Source organism: Strix uralensis, chromosome 4 (assembly GCF_047716275.1).
Source record: "Strix uralensis isolate ZFMK-TIS-50842 chromosome 4, bStrUra1, whole genome shotgun sequence".
NCBI classification, from domain to species: Eukaryota; Metazoa; Chordata; class Aves; order Strigiformes; family Strigidae; genus Strix; species Strix uralensis.
In genome coordinates, this window is record NC_133975.1 from 98,976,899 (window position 1) to 98,992,450 (window position 15,552).

General features: G+C 48.4%; 1 protein-coding gene and 1 long non-coding RNA gene across 7 annotated transcripts in view; one reads left to right on the forward strand and one right to left on the reverse strand.

The window, feature by feature from the left end:
* Positions 1-414: 414 nt before the first annotated feature.
* On the reverse strand, positions 415-5,420 carry LOC141943248 (uncharacterized). The gene is made up of 2 exons (XR_012628900.1): positions 3,650-5,420; positions 415-2,131 (listed from the first exon to the last, which is right to left on the reverse strand). It is a non-coding gene; the product is annotated as an uncharacterized LOC141943248 (long non-coding RNA).
* A 336-nt stretch (positions 5,421-5,756) lies between these two features.
* Positions 5,757-15,552, forward strand: part of MEIS2 (Meis homeobox 2) — a 173,056-nt gene continuing 163,260 nt past the window's right edge. For 5 of the 6 annotated variants that reach the window (XM_074868179.1, XM_074868181.1, XM_074868180.1 and 2 more), the window contains exons 1-6: positions 5,757-6,694; positions 7,739-7,971; positions 9,617-9,758; positions 10,309-10,359; positions 11,081-11,131; positions 12,030-12,179. In XM_074868179.1, the coding sequence (XP_074724280.1) occupies positions 6,683-6,694; positions 7,739-7,971; positions 9,617-9,758; positions 10,309-10,359; positions 11,081-11,131; positions 12,030-12,179 (639 nt within the window). In that variant the 5' untranslated portion in view covers positions 5,757-6,682. Of the gene's footprint in view, positions 6,695-7,138; positions 7,172-7,738; positions 7,972-9,616; positions 9,759-10,308; positions 10,360-11,080; positions 11,132-12,029; positions 12,180-15,552 lie in introns of all 6 variants that reach the window. The other variant, XM_074868177.1, reaches the window with a different exon arrangement.

Genomic DNA, 15,552 nt, shown 5'->3' on the forward strand with positions numbered 1-15,552 from the left:
TTTTTAATTTTTTTACACCGCACCGAGAGCCCGAAGCCCCGCCGGAGGCGGAGGCGGGGGGGGGGGGCTCTCTCCGCGCCGCCCCGCGCACTCCCACGCGGGCCCGGCCTGCCGGCAGGCCGGACCCGCGTGGGAGTGCGGGGGGCGGCGCGGAGCAGCGCGGAGCGGCGCGGAGCGGCGCGGAGGGAGCGCGCTGGAGCCCCGCCAGATAGCGCTAGAGGGCCGCGGATGGCAGCGCCGCGCCGGCGGCAGCGGGGAGCGGCAGCCCGGGGGCGTCCCGCCAGCGGCGGGTTAGAGCCCGGCAACCCCGGGCGGGGCGAGGAGGGGAGGATGAGATAGAGGGGGGGAGAGGGGAGGAAGCCCCCGCATCGTCGTTGCTTCGCGGAGGGGATTTTCCCTTTTTTTTAAAAAAAAAAAAAAAAAAAAAGGAGAGGGGGAGGGGTGGAAGAAAGAGAGTTAAAAGGGAAGTTAACAGGTAAGTAAATGAACCTCCTCCTAATCCAGCTCCCAAAGATCTCATTCATACCGCAGCCGAGGTCAGGAAAAGTTCACCGTGATGGGCTACCATTGACTTTCTGGACTGGAAAGATTTTCCAAAAAATAATAGATTACTGAAAAGCCAAGTGCGCTCTTGGCAGGCGGTGGGGGGGTAAGGGCGAGGAGCTAAATGAACCCAGTGATCTGCAGAAGCGAAAATGTGCGTGATTTCACAGGGGCACCCAAGATGGGACCTCGAAAGTCCGGCAGCTGCGGGAAGTCGAAGGCGAATCAAAGTGGGCTGAGACGAAGAAAAAGTGATTCAAGTTGTAAGAGCCAACCGTAAAGGCAGAGCAAAGTGTACTAAAGAGCGGTTTTGGAGGTAGGAGTTTGAACTGTGGCATAATCCCGATTATAAAAAGGAAAAGGTACTATTTACACCCCACACTTTGCCTGGCCAGCCAAACAAAAAGAAAAATTCCCGTGGATTTTACTACAGGGTCCTGGTGATGTGATCCTGCAGCCACATTTTAACAGGCAGATTGCTTCTTCATTAAATATGACACGTTTCCTACAACGATAGTTCAAGAGAAAATGCCAGTTCAAATACGAAAAAATTTTCATGCTGTTCTGCAATATCCTTAGCCCGTCCATGGGGAGTTTTGCCTGCAAATGTAGCCTAGGTGTTTCCGAACACAATGGCATCATCCAAAAATACTTGAACGCAGCTCACAAACAAACAAACACTGAATAAAGTTACAAACAAGATTAAGGTTCAAGTTATTTGTCCTTGTAGCAAGGCGTCAATTGTTCTAACAGATGTAGGGACGCTAAGAGGATTTAAACCACGCGAATTTAATAAACCAGATTAGCAATAGGTGCTTTCCACAAATGCTAGGAACCGTAAAGTAAATCTAGCCTAAATTACCCATCAAACCGGAGCATCGCCTACAAGGAGCGCGGAAAATTTCCGAAGGGGTCCAATAGGATTTCGTGCAAGCGTGGCTCATTTCCCCCCCCAAAACTTCCTATTTACATTAAATCTTGCGCTAGGCGCACACACACGTACAAAACAGTGGTTTAAGATCCCCGGTGGGATATATTCTTGAAATCTGAAATATTACCTGTTGTGCCATCCGCTTTTGCAAGGCTGTGGAAAAAGAGAGAGAGAGAGAGAGAGAGGGAGCGAGCGAGCGAGAGAGGCATGTCTCAAAGCCAGCAAAGGACTAAGATGCCACACTTCGGAAAGGCTGATTGAAAACAGACTCTTCTTAAGTTTTAGAGGATTTTCTCTCTCACTCCCTCCAAGGGCAAAGAAGCCGATTTGGGAGTTTGAAGGGAATAGGTTTCAGCGTCCATATTTGTTCTGGTGCACTTGTAAAATGCGATTTGAAGAGGATCTTTAGCCCTCTGATTGTCTTTGTATTGTTTTTCTTGAAACGGATCTTTTGCCCTTAATGAATCCCCACACAGCTGGACAGCTCCTGCTCGGACACTGAGAGTGCTAACCCCAAACTGACCCCAATTTGACACCACAAGATGAAATTTTACCGCCTGTTAAAACCATTTCCAGCCTCGGCAAAAGGAGCTGGCTGTTGACTGAGATGCACTTCCATACCGGACACCTCATTTCTCTTTGGACTTTTGAGCCGATCTAAAAAAAAAAAAAAAAAAAAAAGGAAAAGAAAAAAAAGAAAAAAAAAAAGGGGGGGGCAAAAAAAGCGCGCCCAAACACACACACACACACACACAGACCCCGACTCGTCTCTCACACTTTTCCTGGAAACAGCCTTCTCTGTGAAAATGATGCACGAGAAATGGAAATTAGCCAATTTAATTTTCCCGAATTACTGTGTTTTAAAAGAAATATGTCACCCGGCTGGGGGGAAAAAAAAAAAAAGTAAATAAAAAATGACCTAAGAGTGTGGAAGCCCCCACCCCCCTGCATGCACGTATCCCATTTTCCTCCGAGTTCCCAACAGCATCTTTGTTAATAGCTGAGTACTTTCACTTAAGGGCGCTAAATTGAGATTCCTTTTTAATGGCTAAACTGTAGCGCTTTATAAACCATGTTCTCTGTGTGCTTTAATCCACTGGGATAGTGAAGAGGAAAAAGGCTTCAACTCCTTTCACGGGGGAAAAAAGACAGAGGAGGAACATGAAAGCCCTTCATTTACCATATGAAATTTCACTTTCTATCAAGTTAAAATAATTTTTAAAAGTTGGTCCCTGTCCCAGATTACACACATGCACAGCAGGGCGAGCCAACGCAGGGGGTTAATTACTTTGGGGAGGTGGGGGGGGGGGGGGGGGGGGGGAAGGAAAAGAAAGGAACAAGTGAAAGGAACACTGCAAAAATCTTTGGCTGTTTTTTTCAGCTTTGATTTTAGGTTGCTTTCTACCAATTTCTTAGTCAAGAGAACCGAGATCTACAGGGACTTCTGTGAAAAATAGAATTATGAAAAAAAAAATGTCTAAAATTATATCCTAAGCAATGAAGCGCCTTCTTCTGTGGGAGCCAAATCATCTATAAAACTTCTTTTTGAGAAGAAAACTGATGAACTTCTCCCCCAGCTTGAGGTCTGAGCAAATACATGGAGCCTTCAATGGAGGTAGATTACTTTTGCACGGCCACGTTACAAGGAAAGACCTCTTCTTTGGTGATACCGAAACTATTTGAAATGAGACACACTTGTATATCTCAAGAGGCAAGGCTCCGGGTTTGCAGTGCCTCGGTTAAAAAACAAGTTTGGAAACTACAAATATTTAAAACACGTCCTCTAAACTGGCTGTATGGGCTGTAGCACAATCAAATGATTCCAAGCAAGTTTAGAAATCTGGCATCTTTGGGGCGGGGGGGGGGCGGGGGGGTGGAAGTTAAAAAAACAAATAGCATTCACCGATGACTAGTTGTCTTAAAAAAAAAAAAAATCTGTTAGAAAACTACAGCTGTAAAAGTAGGAAAGGATTTGCATAACCTACTGCTCTGTAGGTCTCCGCGCACCCAAAGGATTAGCCAAGCATTCATTACCATGAATATCTTGAATTACGTTACCGATTTATACGACAGAGTATAAAATACTGCACAAGAAGACTGGCTTTTTCCCTGCGAAATGAATCGACTTAACCACTGCTTGAAAGAGATCTACATACTAAGGGCTTTTTTACTCACCTTTCTTTACAGTCCCGTGAAAGTCAGTCACAGCAATTCGGTTGCTCTTAGGACTAGCTTTAATCTTGGAGGAGATCCTCTAGGAAAAAAAAAAAAACGGGTCTGCTCTCCGGCTTCTGGCGGGTTTTAAGCAGGGTGCAACTCTGGCTAAAAGTAGGAGAGGGACTTTTCTCCACATTCCCCCCGTATTTGTAAATACAACCCTGCTCTGCAGGGCTCGGCGCTATCGGAACACGCAGGAATGCCCACTGGCGTTTGTCAGCCCTCCACGCTATCTTTCTTTATATGTGAGGGCTGATTTCCCGCAGACATCATTGTTATGATGGCTCATTTAATCAAACTGTTTAATTGCTCCGGTAATCACTATCATCATCACAGGTACTCAATCATTCATCATTTTGGAGGGGTTTATTGACCTCTGGAGCTCATTCCCTACGCCTATTAAAATCAGGCCAAATATCTATAACTACCCCTTGAGTCATTTTCTCAAAATTTAAAAAAAAAAAAAAAAAAATCTTAAAATCACCATCATCATCACGAAAAGCAAAACAAACCAAAACCAGACCTAACTGAATAAATCATATTTTTCTGCCGTGTATTTGAAAAAGCCGTCTACGTATGAGGCCACATTCACAACCGGGTACATAATCATTGATAAATCCCACTATTAACGGGATAGTCTGTTTTAGATTTTATGTGCAGGGGACCGTGAACGAGGGTGGGGGGTTGGGGAGGACAAAACTGCAGCAATCGATAGTTTGACCATCGCTCCTCCCCTAAACTTCAAGCATCCCCCATGATTGATGATCCCGGGTAGCTTTGGTAATTGACTGTTCTGAGGTAAGGCACGGTTTAGCTCCAGCGAAGTGATTGGGCGAGAGAAACACACCAAAATTAACGTGTGTGTGTGTGTGTGTATGTGTGCGTGTGTGTATTTGGAAAAGTTCATTTGGTGCTCAAGGGTGGGGGGTGCATCATCGCACTTAATTTGCTAAATAACCCCACTGTAATTAGCACTACCATTAGAAGGCATTACCGAGCTAATACTTCAGCATACATTCCACAAGCGCAACGTCGATATACGGCAAAGTCCAGCAACATACACGCGTAAATAGAGCGCGCACCGCCGGGTCCGCTCAGAATGAACATGCAAACAAAAATCTACATAACATCTGGATCTCTGCTACAAAAGGCTGGGCATGACTTTGTTTTTAAGCCCTTTTCAAAGCCTGGCAACCTAATCGCAAAACTAAAAGGGATTTCCCCCTCTTCCCCCCCCCCCCCCCCCCGCCTCTCCCCCCAAGACATCCATAGCGTGCTTGATAGCAGCGATCACTTAATGAAGAGCGGTGCCAAACACGGTTTGAATGAGCCGTTCTCTTCATGCCCTGGAAAATTAATTTTTAGAAAAGCACAATGAATTGTCAGAGGAAAGAAACCACACTTGCAACATAGCATGCTGGCGGAGACGCGGGTACGTGGCCGGAGCAGGCTCGCCTCCCGGGGAAGATCAACTTTGCGCGGCCCCCCCGTACCCGGCGGCGCTCCGTGCCCCCGGGCTCGCACACCGTTCGCGGCAGCGGCGATAGCCGGCGATTTAAACCAACAATTCAGCGCACAGACCAGACGCTAAACATCGCGGTTAATCGGAAGGTATTTTGTTGCTAAAATAATCTAGCGCAAACCAACCCGGGGCTGGGCTTCTACCGCACTTTTCTTCTGGCTCTCTGCAGTTTTCCCCTGCCTCTCCCCCCTCTCGCACACACGCACTCTCCCTGTCCTTCCTCCCCTCCCTCCCTCCCTCCCTCCCTCCCTCCCTGGCTCCCCCCTCCCTCCCGCGCTCCCTCCCTCCCTCCCTCCCTCCCTCCCTCTCTCTCGCACGCTCGCTCGCTCCTTCCTACACGCGTTGCTTCGCTCGGGGCAGGGGCTGCTGCGCGGCTCCCCCCGCGCGGCGCCGCGGCCGCCCCGCCGGCGCGCAGCGCATCACCGGCGCTCCGCCGGCTGGGGCGCCCCGCCGCCCCGCGCCTCGCGCCCCGCCGCCGCGCCCCGCCGCCGCTCCCCGCCGCCGCCGCTCCCCGCCGCCGCTCCCCGCCGCCGCCGCCGCCGCTCCCCGCCGCCGCCGCCGCCGCCGCCGCCGCGCTGCAGGACTGGCTATGGCCACCACTACTTCCGGGTTCCGTCACTTCATTCTCCCGCCGATCAGCGCTGCAAAACTGAGCCTCTTCTATAAGGCAGCCAGCAGCCAACCTGCCAACACTTACTGACACTCACTCATCTCAGAGAGCGAGGGAGAGAGGGAGACAAAATACCTGCCGGGAGGAGGAAAAAAAAAAAAAAAAAAAAAAAGGAGAGAGGGGGAAGTCCGGGCTTTGCAAACTATTCAATTTTTCTTCGCATCTTTCCCCACCCCCCTTCACAGTACTTAAAAAAAAAAAAAAAAAAAAAAAAAAAACAACAAAAAACCAAAAACCTAAACCAACCCTATAGCGATCCTAAAAGGCAAAACCCGAGCGCGGAGTTACTGGAAGAAGAAACCGGGGTTAAAAAGATTCCTCCTCTCTTCTTCATCATCATCAACCATCATTCATTCACTACCTTGACATTCCCTGGCTTTGATTGACAGCTGGAGTGGCAAAAAGCCATGAGACACGACAGTTTGGTTACATGTGGGTTGCTGACGGGCCGATCGTAACCTTCAGTTTGGGGGCTTGACAATTTTTTTTTTTTTTTTTTTTTTTTTTGCGTAGAGAAAGAAAAAAGGAAAAAGAGAGAGAGAAAAAGGAAAGAGAGAAAGAGAGAGAAAAAAGAAGAAAACACAGAAACTCATCGTGGTTCTTGACTGTTTTTTATATATTACTGTTGTTATTGTTGTTGTTATTATTATTTACCCATATTGGAGGATAGGAGAAGTCTATAAGTGGGTTGCAAAAAAAAAAAAAAAAAAAGGAATCTTCTTCACTCTAAATCACTTTCTTTGCTGGACTGGGATATTAAATATACGACACATCCAGGAGTTTATTGGAGCGCAGACTGATGGCGCAAAGGGTAGGTTTAAATCTCCAACACTTACCTATATATAAATCCTCTCTTAAGAGGGGCCTGTCCGATTTGCTCTCCTCTGTTGCTGATGATGATGGCGGCCACTATTAAAAAATAGCAGCAAAAATTATTCACTAGCTTTTTGTGTGTGTGCGTGAGTGTCTCTGTGTGTGTGTCTCTCTCTGCAATTGTTCCACGCTTTTTTCCTCTCCAGCTTTTCCCCCAGCAGCGCGATTTCCCTGCTCTCTGCCTGCTCAGTAGCACGGGTTTCACAGGGGAAAGCTTGCTGCTGCTGCTGCTGCTGCTGCTGCTGCTGCTGCCGCCGTTACTGCCGCTGCCTAGGAAAGACTAAGAAATACATATGTGTGTCTGTGTATATACGAACGTATATATATGTATACACATATAGCTGCCTTTTTTTTTTTTTTTTTTGTCTCTGGCTTTGACAAGGACAAGGGGAATTGCTACTAAAAAATGTTTCTGGTAACTTTCAGATTATTTCCCCCTTTATCTCCCCCCCCCCCCCCCCCCGATGCACCCTACCTTTCCTCTCTCCTTCCCAGTGTTGATTTATTTATATAGTTGCTTTTGATTCTGCTTGTTTATTCATTTATATTTTATTTTTTTGTTCTTCCTTTCTAATGCAGAGTAACTCTAGTTTCTCTCCTCCGTTTCCTTCCTTTTCATCCCCGTTTCCTTGTTAGGGTTTCTCCTGCCCGTGCTGAAGAGGACCATCTCCCCCCGCACACACAGGCAGGCACACACACTTTCCCCCTTTACCTCTCCCCGCACCCCCACTCCTCCCTCAGTCTCTCCAGCCTCTGCTCCCGATCCCAGTTGATTTCATTTTGCACATTTCTCTCTCTGTTGTGGCTGTTCTCGTTTTGTTTTGCTCTGTTTGTGTCTGTCCGGGTGCTTTACTCTCTTCTGACTTTTGTTGTTGTTGTTTGTTTGTTTTTTTTTTTTTTTTTTTATTCTCCTCTCTCTCTCTCTCTCTCTCTCTTCCCCTCTTTCTCTTTCTTTCTTCTCTTCCGGCCCGTTTTTTGACAGTACGATGAGCTGCCCCACTACGGCGGGATGGACGGAGTAGGGGTGCCGGCGTCCATGTACGGGGACCCCCACGCCCCCCGGCCGATCCCCCCGGTGCACCACCTCAACCATGGGCCGCCGCTCCATGCCGGACAGCACTACGGCGCCCACGCCCCGCACCCCAATGTCATGCCGGCCAGCATGGGCTCCGCTGTCAACGACGCCCTGAAGCGGGACAAGGATGCGATCTACGGGTAGGTGCCGCCGGGCCGCCCGGCGCCATGGCCCGGCCCCGCAGCGCCGGTGCCCGCGGAGCGGCGAGCGCAGGAGCGGGGCGGGCGGGCGGCGGGGGCTCCCGCGGGGCCGGGGCGGCGGGCGGCGGCAGCGGCGAGCCGAGCCCCGGAGCGGGACGGGGGGGAGCCCCGGCGGGCCCGGCGGGAGGGCGGCGGCCGGGGAGCCCCCCGCCGCCCGCTCCGGGGGGGAGGCCCGCCCGGTGGCACCGCCGCTGCCGCTGCTGGCAATCTCAGGACGAGCGCAGTCCCAGCTTGACTCCTGGCTGAGGTGCCAGCACCCACGGGCAGCGGGTCCCGGAAAATCAGACCTCTCGGGGAGAGGGGCTGGGCTGGGGGGAGGTGGTGGTGGTGGTGCCTTGTCTGTCTGTTGTGGTTTGTTTTTTTTTTTTCTGTTTTCCTTTTTTCTTTCTTTATTTATTTATTTTTTCCCCTGTGGGTTTTTTGTCTTTCTCGGAAAGGCCCCAGTTAGGAGTTCAGACAGGAGAGGCAGATCTCATTGCTCTGGATTTGAGTTGGAGAAGTGTTGTTCTGGTGTTCTCCTTCGTGCCATAATAACATTCCTCCAACACTGTAAATAAAGAGCTATTCACATCGCGGAAGGTAGTAAGAATAAAAGGGATTCGCTTCTCGCAAGCAGCTCTTCCCTGAGACAGAAGGACTAAATACACTGGGGGCACTGAGCTGAGTTTTCTATTTAGGAAAGAAAGAACACGAGGAAAAAGAAACACGTACCCAACAAAACTCAAGCCTGTGCCAGGGCATTGCTTGGGGGGAATGACACCGATTCCCTTCAGTGCCTTTTAGAAAAAATACTAAATGATCCTAAAAGGAGAGATAGTAGCATCTATGACAGAGTGTGGGGCCTTGATCAGGCACCAAAGGGGACAAGAGACAAACGCATGCTTACTACTTAGCACGCAGATAAAATATTTTTTTTCCCTGACTACACCAACTATGGGAAAATATTTCGCGAAGTGCTCCCTCCCTCCGCCCCCTCCCCAGCTCACTTATCTGGACAGCTGGTATTTTACTTGGGTGTGCTTCCTAAGCCAGGAAACTTCACCACATTTTTGTTAGAAGGCCCCTTGAAAAATAAAATTACGTATTAAGTAGTTTGCAGTTTGCCTGGCCGTGCTTCTCATTTTAGGTCATAGCTGGAGGGTAGGGATGGGTTCTTCCAGGTTTCGCGTTATTTTAAGCTGTGGCGAAAAGTGTAAGATTCCCAGCTGAGCCGCTGCCGGCGTGAGCGTGTTTGGTGCCTTGTGCGTTCGGAGGAGAGGTCACTTTTGTCCTCATCTGTGGGGACTGCACGGGGGATGTGGCTCGGGCAGTGCAATTTCAAAAGGGGGAAAAAAAAAACCAAACAAACAACTAAAACCCACAACAAAAAGAAACCCACCACCGAAACCAGCATTTTTATTTCAAAATGTTATTCTCCCCTGCTCTGCCCGAAGCGATACTGAGAGGCTGCAGAGTGTGGCCGCGTCCGTGTGTCCGTGTTTGTGTGTCCGTGCGTTTTAAAAAAAATACTTGTTGATTAGAGCTCTTCTTTCCCCCTCTCCCCCCCCCCCCCCCTCCCCTCTCTTTGTGTGCCACTGCCCGGTAGGCACCCGTTGTTCCCCCTCTTAGCTCTGGTCTTTGAGAAGTGCGAGCTGGCGACCTGCACGCCCCGGGAGCCCGGCGTGGCCGGCGGGGACGTCTGCTCCTCCGACTCCTTCAACGAGGACATCGCCGTCTTCGCCAAACAGGTCCGGCACCTCTCCCCCCGCCCCCGGCCCTTCCCGGCACTCCCGCCACCTCCTCAGCTCCCCGACCCGCACGGCCGGGCGCTCGCAGGGGGCAGCCCCCCCGCCCCGAGCCCCGAGCCCCCTCTCCGGCCGCTGGGGGGGCGGGGGGGGGGAGCGGCGGGGGTGCGGGCTGGCAGCCCGGCCGGCCCTCACCCCCCTCCGCCGGGAGCCCCTCCACGCCGCCGGTCCGAGGCTCCCGGCCCTCGCCCTCCCGCGTTACCGAAAGGGAAAAAGTGGCCGAGTTGTGGAGGCAGCGGGAGCGGGGGAAAGGCGGGAGACCAAGAGGAAGGAGAAGGCTCCTGTGGGAAGGGCGGCCGGGCGGGCAGCGGGCTGGCAGGAGCGGGGCAGGCTCCTCTCCACAGCACGGGTGGCTCCGGGGCGCCCGGCCGGGTTCTGGCCTGGCCCTGCCGGCTGGTTGTGTCACGGGGGGTGCTGTGCCCCCTCCGAGCGATTCGGCTACAGGGCTGGGGGGAGAAGCACTGATTCACGCCGCTTTTCCTTCCTCTTGCAGGTCCGCGCTGAAAAACCACTTTTTTCTTCAAATCCAGAGTTGGACAATTTGGTAAGGCCTGCTCCCCCCTCTGCCCCGCGGCCCCCCCGCCCTTCCCGCCCCCGGCGCGCGCTGCCGGCAGGCGCCCTCCGCCGTGCGGCCCGGGCAGGGCGGGCAGGGCCGGGGGCCGGGGCGCCGCCGCCGAGGGGCTTCAAAGAGCTGCACTTTGAAAGCGAGCCGGGGCAAACTCTCGAGCCCCGGTGCATGGCAAAGCCGTGCTCGAAAGCCCCGGGAAGCTTGCAGTGAAGGAAATAACTGCTTAAGAAGAGAGAGCCGGAGATTTCTAACGTAATTCTTTTGCTAATGTGAGCGATTCCAATATTCAAAGTGCCTAAATCCGCTTGTAAAGAAGATGCCAAACTATTCATCCTTTCCCCCCTCCCCTTTCTCCTGCGGGCGGTGGCGGGGTGGGAGCGTGTGTGTGACCCCTCCGCGGACCCTCAGGGATGAGGGCCGGCTGGTGAGAGGCAGCGAGGAAAAGAGGAAGAGGTTTTCTCCAAGATCGCGGTAATAAAGCACTAATCACCGCTTCTGGAATAAATATGATAAAAATCAAGTGCTTAGGTTAAAGTTGATCAAAATTGTTCAAGCGTGACCAATGAGCTAAAATCCTGGATAATGACCGCGAGCTCTGACAATCCCCTTCTCCCCCTCGCCCACTCGGGCTCGCAGCTCTGCGCAACCCCCATGCTCCTGTCTCCCACGTAACCCCTTCCTCAAAACTTTCTTGCAGATGATCCAAGCAATACAAGTACTAAGGTTTCACCTTTTGGAATTAGAAAAGGTAAGAGCCACGGAGGCGGGCGGGGGGCAAGCCATTCCCTCCCTGTCCCCTCCTCACCCCCCCCCCCCCCCCGCCCCCCCCGAAGTGTTTGGGATGACTTGTAAACATGGCCAGAGGAGAGAGGGGAAAGGCAGTGTGATACTGTAACCTGTGTCATCAGAGCATGTGACACCCGACAACCAGCCCGGCCCGGCCTTATTTTTTTCTGTTTTCAGCCTAATTTCAACCGAGTCATTAAAAGTATACATTGTTAACCCCCTTTCATCCTTCTTATCCCTTCCCTCAGTAGAAGCTCTCTTCCTGACTCGGAAGTAGTATGTTTAACAAAAAGAGAAATGCGAGCACTCCTGCCTTTCTCCAGCTCTGGCAGGCACATTAACCCCAAGCAAGCCCTAGATGTTTGGAAGAGGCAGGGGGCCCCTGCGCGGCGTGGGGAGGGGGCTGTGCCCTGGGACGAGGACGGCTCTTCCCACAGCCTCAGCGAGGAGCTTCGTCTTACTGCTCCCGGCCACTTAGACCTTTTTTTAGCCCCGGTTTAAACCGATCCCGTCCCGAGTGACTAGTTGTACCTGTCTGGGCTGTGTACGCTCCGGAGATACCGCCTGGGTCCAGCTCCCAGTGTTCTGATGTTATCATCAAATCGGATTTTCCTCTGCACAGCAGACTGAGCCCACTATCTCTCTCTCTCTCTCTAACTTGTTGCTGCGGCAAGTCTCTAGAGAATAATATGTGCTGCAACAATTTCTCTATTGTTTCCTTGCCTTCAACTATTGTGCCTCTTAATTAGAGTTACTTGTGGAGTAGATCAGAGGGTTGTTCTTGCTACCAAAAAAAAAAAAAAAGTTGCAATCCAATATTTTGCCATTATTGATACTATTATTCTTGTCACTGTTTTCAGGTTCATGAATTGTGCGATAACTTCTGCCATCGGTACATTAGTTGTTTGAAAGGAAAAATGCCAATAGACCTCGTTATTGATGAAAGGGATGGCAGCTCCAAATCAGACCACGAAGAACTCTCAGGATCTTCCACAAATCTAGCTGATCATGTAAGTCCTTCCGATTTCTTTATGGCACTTTTTAAGACTTTAACCTGCTTAGAGGACCTGTCTCTGATTTAATTGTTTTGCTGCTGTTGTCTATTGTTATTATTATTATTACTACCACTTTAACCTCTTGCAAGCTCGAATCCCATCTTTACACTTCCTTGCCTCTCGTTTTGTAAAGTTGTACAAATGCAAAAGGTTCCTTCTGCTTCCATGTGCAAAGCAGCGAGTTTGCAATGGTTTGTAAAGTTTCCTGGTCTGGGCGGCTTGGAGAGCTAGCAAACTGTCGGTTTGATGTGGGGCTCGGTGCTTGCTCTTCTTTGCCAACTCTCTAATCAATGCAGCAATGTAAGGAAACAGAGACAAGAAAGTTAGGGAGAAAGTTTGCTGACTCGCTCCCCCCTCCCCTCTCGTGGGGATGACAAGTGATGAGAATTATTGGCAATACTACATTGCATTAAAAAAAAGGGGTTAGCACATTAGAGTTTCCAATGCTTGTGCTTTATAGCAACTTATTGTCAGAATATGGACTTATTGCCAAACGCCTGAAGCATCTTCATAATAAAAGACAGTAACCTTGATGAAGCAATTATTAACAATGTATTACAGAAAGCTGGAGAGAATGATGATTGAGTAACCGTAGGTTAGCGGTTGATTTTAACACTTTAGGAGTTGGTGAATTAGTGTTATGTGTGTAGGACTGAACGTTGGTGTGCGTGGTAAGGAGAGTGCCTTTGTTTTTCCGGGTTTTGGAGCGGTTCTTGTGATCCTTCAAAAGATGTAGACGCAGAGAGACTTCGGGATGTGAAGGGAAAGATTGCAGCTGGTACCGCAGAAAGGGGAAGGAATAGCTCTGGTTAAAAAGAGTGGGTGTGAACTCTAGTTTATTTATAGGAACGCATCCCTGGGGGGAAAAGGGGTTTAACACAGTTTTAGATTCAATTGAACTCATAATCTAAATGATACAGTCTAATATTTTAGCGGTTGAAATATTAATTTAACACCCGGTGTGAAGTTAACCATGCTTTCTGCACAGGCGCCTGCCTTTATTTCCCAGTGTGTTAAGAAGAGTAGCTGTAAGCCCAGGGAGAATGAGCTTTCTAGGAGCTTTTGTTTCCTTTGAAAACATGTTGTTTGTGTGTGTATTTGATAATTACATTAGACCTGGACTGAAGCTGAATTGGGAGATAAAATAATAATAAATTCTTCTAAATGCCCCCCTTCTGGCACAGCTTAGTTACAGAGCCCGGGAAATATTTTTGGACCCAAGCCTTAGCTTTCATTTTCTCATTTGTATTCGGTAAACATTGCAGAACAAGGCTTTTGCGATGTTTTACATTTAAAATCTATTCTTTTGAGAGGAAAAAATGTATGCAGAGGTTCCTGAAAGTTTCTCTGCTTATCAGCTATCTCACACATAGATAATAAACTCCATGAGGCACGACACTATTTCAAAAATATTTGTTTTATGGCATTTTACAACCTTAAATTCGTGTGCATAAGTATTCTGGGAGACTACTAGAAAAGAAATTGAAATGAGTGGCAACCTGAAAGATAGGGGGTCATTGTGTATAATTCAGAGAAACAGAAAAGTACATGTTTCTCCAGTACAGTTTCTTTACAAGAGTGTGTTTCAAGTGGAAGTGTAGAAATGGAGCATGCTTATGTTTATATTGAAGAGATTAGATAAACTAGCCTGTTTAGGGTTCTGGCAGATGGCGAATGCTCAAGCCAATTTGCAGTGCTCCATTATAATATTTAAATTCACACACAATGATAGGACAGGGGTGGAGGGGGTTAGCATTTTGATAATTTGATAACTATTATCTTCCCTAAGAAGAGTCTCCTCTTGCTTTTGTGGCCCCAAACCCAAACTCAAATAAATATGACAACCCATTTATCTTGCACCCGTTAGGGTTTACCACTTCATTGGGTATTATAATTTAAAGCCTTTTATTTCCTGGAGATTTGAGCTATAACATTTTTACTTTAGCCCCCTGCTATTTGTTTTGAAAGGAAGCAATAATTTGTGCAACCAGAACACCAACTGGGAAATGAAGAGTTGTATCACATAGTTACATTTTATTCATGCGTTTTGGGAAATGTGTCTCCTTATTGGATTTTTTTTTTTTTGTATATTAGCTTGTTTTCCCAACAAAACTTTAACACTCTTTTATAGCTTAGTCAAACTACCGTGTGTGTACACATTTATATTTGCACTGTACAAGATTCCAGCAGGAAGAAATCCACTTTTATCCATAAAGAAAGAAAAGCATTAAAAAATGGCTATTATAAACATGCAGGAGTATCAAAACCTGAGCTATCATTTGTGAGCATCTACCTGAAAATGTAGTAGTTCAAGCATGCAAATTTGTCCAATTTGACTCTCCAGGTTTATTTTTTTCATTTGCTTTGATATGCATATTTAATATATAGCCTCAGGCTAGATCTCATTTGGTGAAAGTTGGTGCAGGGGTGATGATGAGCCACTTCAGAAGGACAGAGACAGCATGTTGTTTCCTCTGTTTTATGTATTGGCCCACTATTCTGATCCATGGGTCTTCCCCTCATGGTTTTATTTGCACATGAAATACTAGGAGCATTTCAACTGATTGGCTATGAATAATGATAGCCAAAAAGAAGTGTAGGTTAATTTGTTGTGTGCCAAGGTTTCTCTTGTGGACATGACAGTTTGTGACAGCTGTTTGACACCCCAAAAATCCATACACCTCTATTCTTATTAAGTGGTAAAAAGCTACACTGTGTGTGTTTAATGTGAATGCCAGGGGTTGGTAGCGGTGACAGTGGCAGTGCTGAACTAGGAACTAAGGCAGCTCTCAATTTTATTCCTTTGCTAGACCTGAAAACAGGCATAAGAGAAAGTAACAGAAAAAATTGTAGGATTAGCCAATATTTACCATAAGACTTTAAATGGGGTACTCAAATAGCGCATGCTTCCCTTTTCAAAATCTACTGCTCTACTATTTATATAACTTAATTGGAAACCAAAACCAAAATCAACAAAGGAATGAACTCTTCAGAGATATACCTGTGCTGGAAAAAGGAGACAGCTGTAAGCGGTTGTGCTATACGTGTTTGGTAATAAATGTGTTTATCGAATTTTATTTTAGTGCGCTATTAACTGTTATGTAATACAGTAAGTGTAAAGGGTCCAGGGACTTGGTAGATCAAATAGTGCAGCGCTGGCCACAAGAAGCTGAAACTTTTGTTATTACTCTGCTGTGTTTAGTAAATATAACAGCCCATAATTAGCGTTTGAATTTTTAACACCCTCATATTTTTTTATTGCTCTGAGGTATTAGCTGTAGATGGGAAGAAGGTAATTACAGCTATGCCCTGGCTGAACCAGATCAGT